General features: G+C 35.6%; 1 protein-coding gene across 2 annotated transcripts in view; it reads left to right on the top strand.

Moving 5' to 3' along the window:
• Positions 1–4,309: 4,309 nt before the first annotated feature.
• MAP3K20 (mitogen-activated protein kinase kinase kinase 20) overlaps positions 4,310–16,652 on the top strand; it is a 187,863-nt gene continuing 175,520 nt past the window's right edge. The window contains exon 1 of one of the 2 annotated variants that reach the window (XM_044669786.1): positions 4,310–4,495. In XM_044669786.1, the coding sequence (XP_044525721.1) occupies positions 4,337–4,495 (159 nt within the window). In that variant the 5' untranslated portion in view covers positions 4,310–4,336. The remainder of the gene's footprint in view (positions 4,496–16,652) is intronic. The other variant, XM_044669787.1, reaches the window with a different exon arrangement.

Genomic DNA, 16,652 nt, shown 5'->3' with positions numbered 1-16,652 from the left:
CCCACTGGATTCTTGTAAATAGTATATTTTCTTGTTAACTTTTTTGTATTATTGTCCATTTTCTAAACATTCTTCCACTTTGCTCAATGATTTAATATCTGCCTTGAACTCTTCCTCTCCATTCTAGCCCCTTCCATGGTTTTGGGGGACCTTAATATTTATGCTGATAACAACTCCGAAAATCTGACTACATGACACTAAAGCTCTTCCATTGATCATCATCTGCAAATCAAGAAAATCTTGCCTCCATGCCAAATCTTGTTCCCTTTATTTCATTATTTTTTTTCTTGTTGCTAAAGGCTACATTTCTATAAAGTAGAGGTATATTTGTGATATCACTTTAATGACCTTTTAGCTTCAACCACATACTTCCAAATGACCATTTTTAGGTGCTTACAGGTTCCCCAAATTGTGCTATCTCCAAGGTCTTGAAGTTTGGAATTTCTCTCTCTTGCTAACTCACTTTCACTTCTTCTTTCACTAAACCTACTAGTCACTGTACATTTCCTTGATCAGTACCTATTCTATTTTTATTAAAAAAATTTTTTTTCATTATTCCCCATGCCTGGAACTCTCCTCATTTCTACCTTTTAGTTTCCCTGGCTTTCTTCAAGTCCCATAGTATATCTCTTCCCAAACCTTCATTCTTATTTTAATCAGCCCATCTCTCCCTCAAGACCCTTTCAATCTTAACCATTCATTGCCTCCCATACTCTACCATGTCTTCTGAAACTCCTGCTTTATCAATAAATTCTACATCTTTTAAAAAAAGTTTTTAATTAAAAATTATTATTATTATTCCAAATGCTTGCAAATCCAAGTAAGCATTTCCCTATGTAAAGAAAAAGACATCCCTATTCTTAGTCCATCCTTCCCAGTAGGTTATTTCTCTACCACCCTTGATACCATGATCTCACCATTTAAGTGTCTCATTAGCTGCTACCCTAGAATACCTTGCGCCCCAGATCTTCCACTGTTACTGACTGGTGAATACTTATCACAGCTCAGATAGAAATAGTCCTGGTGGTATCTTTTCTTCAGCCTGTCAGGAGGACCAGTGTACAACTTCAAATTAGGCTCAGCCTCTGACATAAAGGTACCTCCTCTCCAGTGTGACTATTGTGTCTATGTTAAGAATGTGATCCTTCTCTTCCTATCCATTTCCTGGAGGTGAGTAAGCCCTGTTTGATAAATGTTCATGACTAGAAAGACAAAATATCTTCTAGATTTTGTTTCCTGGAGAAATACACTGCAACGGCCATTTACTATTTAAGTAAAAAAAGGTTATGGTATTCAAGCAAGTGGAGAAAGAAAAATATGTTGTGGGAAATGATTCTCAGGGGAAATGAATGAACTTTTAAACTCTTTTAACTAATTTGCCTTTATTTTGATTTGAGACTGTAAGTTTGGGTCCTTAACAAGAATATGTATTATTTATGTCAACCTGAGCAAAAACAGGAAAATGAATACCTGACAACTTTTAAAAAATCAACCAACTGATAGAATACATGTATTCATTTCAATTATAAGACAGGAAAGATGGGGGATTTTTGTTTCATTTTTACAACATTTATTCATTTTGAAAAGTCACTGATATATATATCAATTTTTGGTAATCAGTGATTTTATATATGAGGTATTTACTAGGTTTGCCAGCAAAATGTCTTCTCCTCTCTCCATTGTTTTAACAGAATGTCACAGAGAAAAAGGCCAAAACCAAAGTATTCTTAAATAACCAGGCAACAACCTAGATAATATTTTCCATATGTATTCAGGTAACCTAACAAATTAGTAATCATTGATGATTTTAAATTTGTGCTTTTAAATTATCTTTTATTATCATGAAAAATAAGGTATTATCAGGAATTTCCACTATGAACAGTCAAAATTATAAATTTCTTCAGGGCAAGATCTACATCTTAATATACTTCTAGCTGACATTTTATGACACTTTGGGGTTTGCAAAGCACTTTGTAAACATTATTCATTTAGATTTTAAAACAAATCTGTTATATGGTTAAAACCAGTTTTAATAGCTCCATTTTGTTGATGAGGAAAATGAGAATTCAAGGTTAAATGATTTGCCTGTGAACAGCCAGTATCAGAGGAAAGAGTTGAATCCAGTTCTTCCTAGTTCCAAGTTTAGCGTTCTATCCACCATATTATGCTGCCTTATTCTCTAACAGAGCCTAACAATGCCTTATACAAGGTCGCTGATTAATAGATATTTCTTTGATTAAAACTTGGAACAACTTGAAAAGCTAGTTTTTCTTTCCTGATCTCTTCCTCTGGCATGGTGAAGTTTTCCTATCTATTAAAAATAATTTTACTCATTGAATATATACATAAATATACATAAATGAGTACTTATTGTGTGCAAAGTTCTATTTGGCTTTATGAGAACTACAAAGACATAAAGGACATGGTCTCCCCACTCCAGAATTTGTTGAGCAGATGGAACAGAATAACAAGTTCTAGTCTTTTCAACCTGTTTATTTCTTTTTTTGGAGGTGGCAGGAGGCATTTTTTTTTAAATAATTGGTCAACTTTTCCAAAGTCCTGCTTGGGGATTTGATCTAAAATATTTGGAAATGTGAATAGATCATTTGAACTAAATGAAGCTTAGGTACATACCTTTGCTTCTAGGCCAGATCATACTTAAAATGTTCCTGAGCAAGTAACTATTCTCTTAAAGAAGACCTCCAGGAAATGAGCTCAACTTCCCTCATTAACCCATCCTATTGTCTTAGTTGTCTTACCAGTTTTTCCTCTAGCAGCAATTCAAGTTCAGTAGATATTCATAAGTGAAGAAATCATTCATTAGGATATGAGGCAGTTTTTCCAGCAGTGGTTTCATTTGAAACCTAATGTCATTTTCATTAAGGAATTTTTTTTTTCTTTGTATCTTAGTGCCTGGGACATAGAAGACACTTAATGAATGCGTGTTGATTGATTGTCTCCCAATTCCGGTGCCCAACTAACCATAACCTAATTTTTATGTTGTTCTCCTATGTTGCTTTAACTGTTTTTGTCTTGAAGCAAAAAAGTAATCATAGTTAATTAGGGATAAAACTAGGGAATTATAGTCATTTCTGATTAATTCCATAGCAGATAGATTTTTAAATAGTCAAAATTTTGTTTTACTGTGTTCTTAAACATACAGAAGAAGGAAAAAAAAAACACCAAACCCCACCTAAGTGTGATATTAACTCTAAATTTGATTTCACACCTGAGACCTGTTTACTTTAGTGACCTAGTGTTACTAACATTGGCTTCCTAGTCTATTCTATGTTAAGAGTCTGGAGGAACTGAGCACATAATCGGGCAATGCTTTCTGCTTGTTTTCAAAGATGATATTTCTGTCATCTCACATCAGCAAAACTTTCATATCCCAAAGTTTTAAGCTGTCATCACTTGTACATGGGTCCAGCGATGCTGTCACCGTTCAGTAGTAACATTTATGTACCTGGGCAGTAGTAAAACTTCAGAGACCACAGAAGGTATCACTGTTACAATCTATGGGCGGGGTACTCTGTTCCTTTGGCAACAAACATAATAAAAATTTTAACAACCATAAGATTCATTCTTGGCACTGTTCTTGGGATGATTTAATATACTGTAATCAAGGGAAACTATTCTGCTCTTTAATTAAGCTTTGCTATGGTATAGAGACCAGGGAGATACTTGTGGAAAACATTTGGCCAGATTTATAGCATCTTTGTAACTGAAAGGTTGCTTTTATCCTCTTGAGCAAGTTCACTCTTTGCAAGTTCGGTTTTGCCGAGTTTTGGCTGTAATTTTGCCAGGATGTTCAGTTGCTTAGGCAGTGTATATTTTGTGTAAAGTGATCACAACAGGGAGAGATGAAATGCTTTGGATTCCAGAACAGCTATGCAAGCTTGCAATTGAAAGCACGCTTCCAGTTTGTCAGGGCTTCATGCTAGACCTGGTGACACACTAGCCTTTTCACAGAGCTCCTCCATGTGTGTGTCCGTGCAGGAAGTGTGGTTAACAAATCTGCTGTGGAGGAAATCCGAGCCATTTCTTTGTAGGCAGCTGTGTTTCAAAGCTTGAATGAGCTTTTTTGTTTTTGTTTTTAATTTTTCATAGGCTGCCAGGGTGAGTTTTGTTTTGATTTTTTAAAAAAACATACATTTATAGGCTCATTTCTTGTCCTTCTTATTCTTTAGTTAATATGGCACCCTCTGAGCATTCCCAAGGACATACTATATTATCTAAAATAGTGTTCCGAGGCTATTCTAATATGATCTTCACTAAGTAGACTCTTTCTTGTCTTTGCAGATTTTGTGGAGGTATAATACTTTGTCATTATGAGATGTCGTCTCTCGGTGCTTCCTTTGTGCAAATTAAATTTGATGACTTGCAGTTTTTCGAAAACTGTGGAGGAGGGAGTTTTGGGAGTGTTTATCGAGCCAGATGGATATCACAAGACAAGGAAGTGGCTGTAAAGAAGCTGCTCAAGATAGAGAAAGAGGTAAGGCTTTTGCTTATTTTTTCCTTTTTTCTATGATCACAAATGACTTTGATGACACTTATGTAAGCTTCTTCTATCAGAGTAGACATGAAATAGTGCCATGGGGCTGATCCATGGAACTTTCCTTGTCTCATCCTGGGAGCCCCATAAATAGAAATTATTGCAGTGAGTGTGCTTTGAGGTTGCATTCTGCTAAGGGTCATCTCAACTGAAAGGATTTCATTCCATGTTATAAAAGACTTCATGTTCCCTGGCCTTTACAGGGACCAAGGTGAGATTCAAATCCTTCTTGGAAGCAAGGTTTTCACTCCTCTGACTGATTGAAGGGTCACGAGAGAGCAGTAGGTGAAGTTTGTATTCTCTTTTACCCTTTCTCTTTTTGAATACCATGAGCATTTTATGCAGATTGCAACAGCCTCAGAACATCAGCCACATTTAATAGGTTTTGAAAGTCATATTTTGTCCTAAGACTTAAATCCCCAGCTTTAGGAATAGCGCTTGTCATCACTTTCTTCTGCTATCAACCATCAGGTGCTTATCAGAGAAATCCTACCCTGTGAATTAAGGGAAAGACAAGCGTCTGTCTTGGAAGGAAATTGAAATGTCTGAGGCTTTATCTTATCTACCTTAGTAATTTAATACCACATATTTAGATTATGTTTAATATTCAGATTATGTTGGAGACACTTTTCAGATTTGGTCCTTTGTGTACAAAGCTACAAGTTGTAAAGTTGGCCCTTAAGTGCAGCTCCTTCTATATATGGACCCAAGTTCTCCCAACTTCTAACAGAATCTTTTCTCCTCTCAAAGCCCCATGGTTCCTTCCTGCCATAAGGAGAATTTCAGAACTATGCCAGTTCCATATTTACATTGGCCAGAGCATGGTCATCACAGCTCTCAAAATCTTTCAGTCTCTCTATGAAAAAACACTAAAACTCAGAGCCACAGTCAGCCTCAAGATGTGAAACACCAGTAAAATAGGCCAATCTTCACCAACCTCATTATTCATTCTATAGTCTCATAAATCCACGTGTAGTCCCCATACTCTAGAAGATGTCCATACTTCCAAGTTACTACTAAATACATCCTCATTTTCCTCATATATCCAGGCTCTTTTTCTCACAGAGGCCCACTGACTCAGTTATACTACTTTTTCTTTTTTCCCTCTTCACCCACCATTTTCCTTCACTCATTCAATAACTGTACCACAACCCACACCCAAGTCTTGCTCTTACCATCAGGCCAAAGCATGACCACCAGGGTTTACATTTTGATGCTCCTTTGTGGCCCAAGGAATAATTACCAATTATGGGGGAGGTGTGTGCCTCTCTTGCCTTCTACACATAGCTATTTGCCTTTCAAGTCGGGGCTTCCTTAGAGCCTAACACCTTTCTCTGATGGGCTTCTTCACCTAGATCATTTTTAAGATTGCTTTTAATAGCTTAATTTTGGTGGTTTCTAATTGTGTCACTTATTAGATACTGATGCAGTTTCCTCATTTTGGCTAAGTATTGTTGCTCTTGATATCTTTAAAAACTGAATGTTTCCAGAAAGGTTTTTCCATTTCCCTGGTTGACAAGTTTTTTTTTTCCATTAATTACTGCCAATGAGCCATAACAATTGATTAGTGAAGACAACCCAAGGGACAGCACCTCAAAGAGTTTCTTCCCAGCTGTGCTGTGTGATTATGAGCTGTTTTTCCACTGGGTGAAGCCAGGTCAGAAGGACTAAGATAACTCTCCCTTAGGGTATCTGTAAGATTTCTAAAGCACTTAAAACATGGGAGTTCTTAAAACTAGTGTGCACCTAAAACAGGAGAGCAGTGCAAAACAAAATTATAGGCTTTGGCTCTTTCCTTCTGGATCAAAAAAAAATTATTTGAGTGCTAGCCAAGTAATAAAACCGTCTCTCTCTGCTGTATTTAGAGCCTTTCATGTGATGAACTCAAAAAGTTTTATAGGGAATAGGGACTGTACCTGTCATCTCACTGATATAGAGAACTTTTAGATGAGGAAACTCTTTCTACCAAAGCAGGTTGGAACCTTCTTTGCAACATTTAGGTTTAAAACAAATGTTTAACCTGGGAATCTCAAAACATTCTTGAATAGTTTTCAGGGAGTCCATGAATTTAATTACATTTTTATTTTCGCTAAACTCTACCTGAAAATTTGCATTTCCTTCAGTTTTTTTCAAAACATTATTCAGAGAAGGGGTTCATAGGCTTTACCATCATACCAAAGAGGTTCATGACACAAAAACAGTTAAAAACCCCATCCTTACTATACATTTTTTTCCCAGTTTGATTGCTCTGGTTTTGTCTGTACAAAACCTTTTTGTGTTCTCTCTATCTATTTAGACATAAATTCTTCCCTTATCCAAAGATCTGACAGGTAAGCTATTCCATGCTCCTCTCTTTTGTCTATGGACATCATCCTCTATTTCATGTATTTATTTTGAGTTGCCTAGGTAAAATGACTATTTGGGGTCATACAGCCAATATATAGTAGGAGCCAAATGTAGGTCTTTAAGGCTAGCTCTCTGTTCACTATAGTCACACACACTGCTTCTATAAGTTCTTTAAAGATAAGCATTATTCTGCCCATTTCATAGATTGGAAGAAAAATTAGCTCAGATCCTAAAGCAGTGAAGAAAAAATGGAATAGAAACAAGCTTCAGAATCCATCCCTTGATTTCACCTTCTTACTCAGTGAACTCTTTCTTAAATATCATCTCCAGGATCAAATATAAAATCCTATTGGGCATTTAAAGTCCTTCAAAACCTTCCCCTACCACTTGCACTCTTTTTATATATTATGTCCCTTCAATTGCCCCTTCCTCCCTTCCTAGGCATGATGCCATGTAGGAATACTGGCCTCCTTGTAGTTTCTCAAACAAGGTAGTCCATTCCAAGACATTGTCACTGACTGTCCCTTATGCATGGAATTCTCTCCTTCCTCATCTCCATCTCCTGGCTTCCCTACATTTCCTCAAATGCCAGCTAAAATCCTACCTTCTATGGAAATCCTTTCCTGGTCCCCTCTCCTACTAGTGCCTTCCCTTTGTTGATTATTTCCAATTTATCCCGTCTCTTATCTTGTGTGTACACGGTTGTTCCCCAGTTAGGTTATGAGATCCTTGAAAGCAGAGACTGTCTTTTGCCTCTATTCGTATTTCTAGCATGGCAGGCACATAGTAGGCACTTAATCAGTGTTGGTTGACAGACTGATTCACTTTAACACCAGAACTGCTATTTTGAAATCTAAAAAGGCAACCAGATACTTGGCAGTTTTAATCAAATATTTATTCAGAGAGACATATAAATGTGTTAATGTTGTTGGCATGTCATGCAGCTTTATTAGGTAGGCAACATGATATTGCATATAGATACTGCACATAGAGTCAGGAAGACCTGGGTCCATATCCCACCAATTAGGATACTTGCTCAGTTACAGTTAACTGAGGCAAGTAAATTATCCTCTTAATGCCTTTGTTTCTTATGAGAATGTTTGAATGGGAAGCCTCTAAGGTCCTTTCCAGCTCCAGTCCTATTACACTAATATTATGTACCTTTGGGAAGGGCTGTATGAGGTATGAAACAGTTTTTTGGTATAATAGCATTGAATGACACACCCCAAATTCATATATTAACACAAATGCATTATCATTAAGGGTGTAGCATGTGTGTTTAGAGGAAGGGAAGCACATGGACAAATAGAAACATCATGGAGAGATGCTATGTGTTGTTTTTTGATTAAACCAGTGGTTCCCAAACTTTTTTGGCCTACCACCCCCTTTCCAGAAAAAAATATTACTTAGCCCCCTGGACATTAAATTTAAAAACATTTTAATAGCAATTAATAGGAAAGATAAATGCACCTGTGGCCATCACTGCCTCTCTGGATTGCTGCAGCACCCACCGGGGGCAGTGGTGCCCATTTTGGGAATCACTGGATTAAAATGTCCAACTTGATTATTTCAGGAGTTATTCCAGTGATAACCTTAAGTCCTTGAAAGGATCCAGTTGTAGGAGAAAAAAAATTGATTTCCTTTTTTGATATGCAATTCAGAATTTCTATTGTTATTGAAAGAGTACTAACTTCTCCCTTGAGTTTTTAATCATTTTGTGTACAATGGACCTCTTTGGAGTCTGGTAAAGCCTAGGTTCTCAGAATAAAGTTTCTAAATGTACAAAAGAAAAACACAAAGGATTGCAAAGGAAACATTATATTGAAGTACAGTTAAGTTATCAGCATAAATATTATATATATAAATTTTTTCAAAAAACAAATTCATGGACTTGAAGTTAAGTATCTCTTTTCTATTACCCTATATATTTATATACTTATATTTATAAGGGCAACTAGATGGCACAGTGGATAGAGCAGTAGGCCTGAAGTCAGGAAGACATCTGACCTCAGACACTTTGTAGCTGTGTGATGCTGGGCAAGTCACTTAACTGTGTTTGCTTCAGTTTCCTCCTCTGTAAAGTGAGCTGAACAGAAATGGCAAACTATTTCATTATTTTTGCTTTGAAAATGGAATCACGAAGAGTCAGACACAACTAAAAGGACTAAATGATAAATATATTTATGTATTATTTCCCCTGTTGAAATATAAACTCCTTGAGGGCAGAGAATGTTGTACTTTTCTCTTTGTATCCCTAAGAGTTAGCATAGCTCCTTTCAAATTAATAAATTAAATTAAATTAATTGAAATTAAATTAAATTGAAACAATTAAACATAATTTAATAAATAACTTTTAAAAAATCCTTACCTTCTGTCTAAGAGAGGAGGTAAGGAATAGGTAATTGGGATTAAGTGACTAGCCCAGAGTCACACAGCTAAGAATTATCTGAGATCAGATTTGAACCCAAATGTTCCCAACTGCTGGTCTAGCACTTTATTCACTATGCTACCTAGCTATCCCTTAATAAATAGTTATTGGTTGATTGTAAATTATATTGAAGCAGTCAATATTTACTAAATTAATGTGAGTTGAATGGCATTTAAGATATTAGCTACAGAAACATTAATTATTGGAAAGGATAAATATGTTTACTTTATAAATTATCAATATATTGTATGGCACATAGTCATAATTATTGGCTGTTAGAATATTGCTTGTGCAACTAGGTGGTGCAGTGGGTAGAGCATTGCACTTGGAGTCCTGAGTTTGACTCTAGTCTCTAAGGCTACCCGCTGTGTAGCCTACCATGGACAAACTTCTCAGCCTCATCTCTAAAATAGGGACAATCATAAGGATCTTCCTTATAGGATTGTTGTGAGGATCAGAGGAGATAACATGTAAAATGCTATACAAACCTTAAAGCACTGTATAAGTGCTCTCTCTTATTTTTTGTTGCTGTTATTATTATTATATTACTGAGATAGATAGATAGATAGATAGATAGATAGATAGATAGATAGATAGATAGATAGATAGATAGTAATTGTGGATATGAAGGGAAAGAAGGGGTTCTTAGTCTTGTGCATATATATTTAGCTGCATTAAAGCTAGTAGCTGGTGCAGCTGGATAGCACAGTGGAAGAGAGCCAAACCTGAAGCCGGGTGGATCTGGGTTCAAATGTGGCCTCCGATATTTCTTAGCTGTGTGATCCTGGACAAGTCACTTAACCCTCATTGCCTTGTCTTTATAATTTTTCTGCCTTGAAATCGATTCTAAGTCAGAAGGTAAGAGTTTGAGAAAAGCTGAAAACTCACATTTGCACATTTATTTACAGTTTATAAAGTACTTTTCTCCCAGCCCCGTGAAGTAGACAAGGTGAGCATTGCTGTGATGCAATGGGTTTAAGAAGGAGATTTACTTTATGTCACATGGTAGCAGTGAAACTCAGTGTTGCGATGTCGAATCTTTCTATTACACACTGAGTTTTTCTGCTGTACTAGAATGCATCGAGAATGAAATCAGAAATCTGTTTTTACCTGGACAGAAATGTCTCCTATACCTGGTTATTTTTACCCAGTATGACTTTCCTTTATGAGAAGACAAATGTTTCAAGGTAGAAAGTGAATAAATGAAAACCACCAGTTTTGGAAGCTGAGTAGTATTATCTCCTGTGTGTATATACATATATTATACTCCTGTAATTAGAAATGTAGTGGAAATACAATGTAGCTCATTTCCCATAAAACTAACTTAGAATTACATCTCTAGAAAATCTGTTACTTTTTCAAAGTGGCCCTTTGTCCTTTTTGCACAAAGTGGTGGTTACCAATAAATGTTAGGTTTGGAAACATTTAATTAAAAATCTTATTCTGCCAACCATTGTTCTGAAAAATTGCTTTCATACCTATTCACATCAATTGTATTTTTTAAACAGATTTTTTTTAAAACAGGGGAACAGGTAGTAAAATGTATTTGCTGATAATAGAGGGGTGGAGTGTTACTGGAACAGAATAAAGGTGGTTACCATATTGGGTGTTTTTGCTTGGCTGTTTTGGTTGTTACCATTGCTAGAGAGAGTTTTATGGAGGTGGAGGGCAGGGAAGGATTGAAATGTCAGTAATGTAAAGACAAAAGGAACCAACAAAACCTAGCAAAAATAAATATAATCCCTCTTATGTACCATGCCGCATCACTTTTTCCTATTTAAGCGCATGCCTCCAAAGTGCTTAATGTTGATTTCAACATAGCTATTCTGGAGCCAGAGTTCTGTTGTGTGTCAGCCATGGTGCTTCCAACTTGTTTATGTTATTTGAAGATCTGCTTACAATATTCCTTTATTATACAAGAAGTGTTTAAGGCAGAAAAGATCAATATGGTTTTAGAGATAGATACATACCAGAAGTTTTGTGTGTGTTTATGTCTGTGTGTATTTATATACATATGTAGTACATATATGTATTTTCCTACTATCAACTTGGTAAATTCTGGATGAGGTGAAAATGATCACTTTGGAAAATAAGCCAAAAATGGGAAAGGGGTGTGAATGGTGGTGGTGGGGGAGCAGATTGAAAACCCAGGAAGGTTGACCAATTAAACAATGTTGTAATTGAAAACACTCAAAAGAGAAAACTGTGCTCTCACAAGTACAAACAATTCATCAACTTCACAACTGAATTTTTAAAAGTTCACTTCCTTATTTAATTCTTGTCTGGTATTACTCTATTTTATTTGATGATGTTTTACATAAGACATGTCTGCACAGACTTCCTTTGAGATTCTAAAAGTCTATGAGTTTTCATGAAATTTGTTAGTATTAAAGTGGTCTCAAGAAGATATTTAAGTACTAGTTGGGAAGAAATAGGATGGATTTTTTTTTTGAAACTCTTACCTTCTGTCTTGGAGTCAATACTGTGTATTGGTTCCAAGGCAGAAGAGTGGTAAGGGTAGGCAATGGGGGTCAAGTGACTTGCCAAGGGTCACACAGCTGGGAAGTGTCTGAGGCCAGATTTGAACCTAGGACCTCCCATCTCTAGGCTTAACTCTCAATCCACTGAGTTACCCAGCTGCCCCCATTAGGATGAATTTTTAAAGAATAATTGGCGGGGGGGGGCAGCTAGGTAGCTCAAAGGATTGAGAGTTAGGCCTAGAGATGGGAGGTCCTAGATTCAAATGTGGAAGATGGAAGGTAAGGATTTTTAAAAAAAAATACTGGAAAAAAATGGAATTCTTACATACTAAAATATAAAGACTTGCCTTCATTTTACCTAACTTTTGCAAGGCTTCTTTACTTCAAACCTCAATTTCAACTAAAGGCTAACAAGGGTAGTAATGTTGGCAGGGAAAGTAGTTTCACAATCCATGTATATCACTGAATTATATTACAGTTGTTTGTAGATGAAGAGAGGATTATTATGCAAAATCTGGGTCTTAGCAAAAGGACCTAACTACTTTAAGCAGTAGAAGTGGGGGAAATAGCAGTAAAACAAAAGACAAAAATGGAAAATGAAATGGATACTGAACTTGGGCAGCACTAAAAATAGAGGTGATCTTTTTTATACACAGTTTATAGATATTAAGAGTACTTGCTCTTGGCTTTGAATGTTGTTATCATTTTATCAGATCATTAGAAGAGCTTCCCTCCCTATCTGTTTCCCATCCTGCTTCATAGATTTGTAGGTTAAAGACTGGTTTTGCAAGGTCTCTTTTCTTACAATCAGAATTGTAGGAATCCCATTTTAACTCCTCATCCCCTTCAATCTTTTCTCAAGAGTGCAGTAGAGAAGGAAAGGAATACTGGATCTTCTTTCTTTGTAAGTCCTTCAAAAGTCTAGTCCTGTAGTTATACAAGTATAGTTAATAAATACTGTTGACAAATTGGCATCACTCCTATGCAACATTAAATTTATCTTTTATGGCTCCTTTTTTTTCTAAGATATCATAGAGTGAGTAGAGAAACAGTCTAGATTTAGGGCTAGAAGGGCCATCAGAGGCAAGCTAGTTCATTTTCCTCATCTGTAAGATGCTTATTCTTCATCCATAACTGAGTCCCAGAAAGATTCTGTCCCTCTTTCCTGGAATTCTCTCCCTCCTCATCGCCACCTCCTGGCTTTCCTGGCTTCCTTCAAGTCCCAGTCAAAACCATATTTTCTAAAGGAAATTTTTACTGATATCCTTTAATACTAGTTCCTTCCCTTTGTTGATTATCTTCCATTTATCCTGTATATATCTTTTTTGTATGTAGTTTCTTGTCTGTTGTCCCTCCTACTAGATTGTGAACTCTTTGAAAGCAAGAGCTGTCTTTTGCTTTTATTTGTAACCTCAGTGTACGGCACAGAGCCTGACATATAGTAGGTACTTAATGAATGTATATTGATTTATTAAATTATGTGCCCAAGATCACAAAGGTAGATGATATCACCCTAGTACTATAGTCCAAGTCTTCTGATTCTTGAGCCAATGTTTTTCCCACAAGACTTCAGAATGAAAAAACTTCATCCGCTCACTGCCGCTGAAGAATTCTACTCTCATTTATATGTATTTCTGTCTAGCCTTTTTGTATTAGAAACTATCATAATTAAAGGTAGTACCAGATATTTTTCATAGAATAAACAGTCTTTTGTTCCCCATGTCTTCTTCTTATATTTCTTCATTTTATTTGGTTAACTCTTCCAGGATATAGCCTGGAATTTGGCATATTCACCTAGACAGCAATGATGTAAAATGTTTGAATTAAATGAACTTTAAATTCTTCTCAAGTTCTGATTCTGTGATCTTATGTCTGATGGGACTTATTTTGTTTTCAATCCATTGAATCTTACTTGGATTATTTACCCATAACGTCCAACTAGCTGATCTGATTGGAAGAATCCCTGCTAATGAATGACAATGTCTTGATCTCTTATCCCTACCCACCATTTTGAGTTAGACGTTCTATGAATAACTGAAAGGAATGAATGAAGGTGATATGACAAAGTGTTCTTTCCCTCACACCAAAACACATTTAAGACATAACTAATTTCTGCATGAGGAATTGTAAAAATTAATTTTAAAAGTGGAGCATTTCACTTTTCCTTATTGAAAAACTCTAAGCTCTCCTTGAGTTTTCCTGATACTTAGGAGCAGTGAAGTGTTTGGTTCTAGTAATTAGCATCATCCATTAATCATCCAAAAGCATATGTTGAAAACTTTATGTGGTGCTTTATAAAGAATCTCCAGACATTATTTCTGTTGTCCGGATTTTATGATCTATGACAAAACCTGAGGTAGTTGTCATCAAACATATATTGAAGAAGGGCATAGAATATCAGAACTGGAAGGTACCTCAAAAGTCCTTTAGTCCAACCCTCTTATTTTGCACATGAGGAAACAGACCCAGAGTGGTCAATGTCCCAAAGGTAAACTCATGGCCAAGATGGAAGAATCTAAAGCTCCAAGTCCAGAAACCTTTGATTTATTCCTTGAATTAAATGGTGAAATATCACACATTTACAATATGTGCTACAGATATTAATGTCCATATTGTTAGGGTAATTGGTAATGGGGAGTAATTAAAGAGATATATTTAGATGGCATGGAGTCAAGAGAAGCTTGTTAAACAAAAAGACATGACTTATATACGGTACAGTATTTACCTAGATAGTAGCTGTCTCTGATTCTAAAGAACAGACGTTGCCTCAGTCAACAAGCATTTATTAAGCCAAGTCAACAAGCATTTATTAAACATATACCATGTACCAGGTGTTGTGCCAAGCACATGATAAACCCCAGAGAATTTTTTTAAAGCACATTTTATATCTGTAGACTATTTGGATAACAACATTTTAAAAATTTTAATTAATTTGTTTGTTACATTAAAATACCTAGTTAACTTTCCTTCCCCTCCTTCCCTCCCATGCCCATTAGAGAAGGCATCATTTAGCTTAGTGTATGGAAAACAAGGCCTAGAGACAAGGGGTCTTAGGTTCAAATTTTGACCTCATATTCTTAACTATGTCACCCTGGGCAAGTCATTTAACCCCCATTGCCTAGCCTTTATCATTCTTCTGCCTTGGAACCAATTCACAGTATTGATTCTAGAGAGGAAGTTAAAGGTTTGTTTGTTTATTTGTTTGTTTGTTTTAAATAATGATTTTTGCATTTTTCCTATCTTCACATATAGCTTTGATTTCTTCATCCAAAAACTATCTATTCATGTCTTTTGACCATTTATCAATTGGTGAATGACATGTATTCTTATTTACTTGACAAAATTCTCTATTTATTTTGGAGATGAGACCTCTGAGAAAATAATAACAAAGTTCATTTGAAAAAAAAAACAAAGTTCAAGAATATCAAAGGAAATAATGAAAAATTTTAAGGAAATAGGTCGAGTAGAACTAGATTTTTAACTATATTATAAAGCAATAATTATCAAAATTATCTGGTGCTGGCTAAGAAATAGAAAAATAGATCAGTGGATCATAACAGACATACAACAAACAGTTGAAAAGACTTATAGCAATCTTGTGTTTGACAAAAGTAAAGATCCAAGTTTTGGGGATAAAAAGTCACTATTTGGTAAAAATTTTTGAGAAAACTGGGAAGCAGTCTGGAAGAAACTAGATATAGACTGATATCTTATACCATTTACCAAGTTAAGATCAAAATGGATGAATGACCTAAGCATTAAGAGAGCATATTAGAAGAATATAAGTAAATTAGAAAAACATGGAACATACTACTTATCAGATTTATGATAAGAGGAAAATTTATGAATTAATAAGAAATAGAAAATATTGTGAAATGTAAAATGAATAATTTTGAATCCATTAAATTAAAAAGGATTTGTACACATAAAACTAACGTAGCTAAGATTAAGAAGAAAACAGTAAGTTGGGGAAAATTTATAGGCAGCTTCTTGGATATTAAATTTTGATTTTTGAGATGGTTGATTTGACTCAGAAAAATATTTAATCCACAAATCCTGTTGCAAGATGAAGTCCTTCTTACTCAATTGCTCTGCAAAGGCAAACTAAAATACAAGGAAACAAAGAGAGACTTTTAAGGGATTCAGGAGTCGGGGTGGAGAGGAGAAAAATTAAGTTGAATATTAATATAGCCATTGCTTCAGTTTTTCCTGAAAGGTTCTATTGGTGTCACACTTGGAGTTAACAGGAAATCTAACATGCATTTGAACACTCAGAGATATGATGTGTTGCAAAGTGATGAGTATGTTCCAGTCAAAATATATATGCTATAATATTTATCTTGTGCAACAATGGAAGAAAAGTAAGTTGCAACATATAACTGAAATATTTTTTGAGGAACTCAAAACTTGAAATCAAAGCCCAATATGAAAGGGGAAGTGAATATTGGGATAGAGAGAGGGATGGAACAACTACCATTCAACAATATTATAGACTTGTACTATTAATTTTCTTCAGCCAATGACTTTGTATTTCCTGTTAAATTGTATCTGAACAACAATTTCCCCCCCTCTTAAACTGGCCCTTAGACTTCCAAAATCCTTTGTGACCACAGGAAGTCATCTGCTCCTTGTTGTGTAGCAAACATATGACCAAAGTAATGTGACCAATGGTGAAAAACTGGGAGATAACATCAAGGAGTTTGTTGGAGAAACTCTATGATGACTCAGCTTGGCCTGTACTCAGCCACTGGCCTTCTGAAAGTCATCAAATAGTTTTTAATTACGCTTTGTAATCTCAGCTGTGACTTTGCTACATCAAGGCAACTGTCCTATTCCTCCCCAA

Source organism: Gracilinanus agilis, chromosome 3, assembly GCF_016433145.1.
Source record: "Gracilinanus agilis isolate LMUSP501 chromosome 3, AgileGrace, whole genome shotgun sequence".
Taxonomy (NCBI): domain Eukaryota; kingdom Metazoa; phylum Chordata; class Mammalia; order Didelphimorphia; family Didelphidae; genus Gracilinanus; species Gracilinanus agilis.
This window is presented reverse-complemented; position numbering and strand designations above follow the sequence as displayed.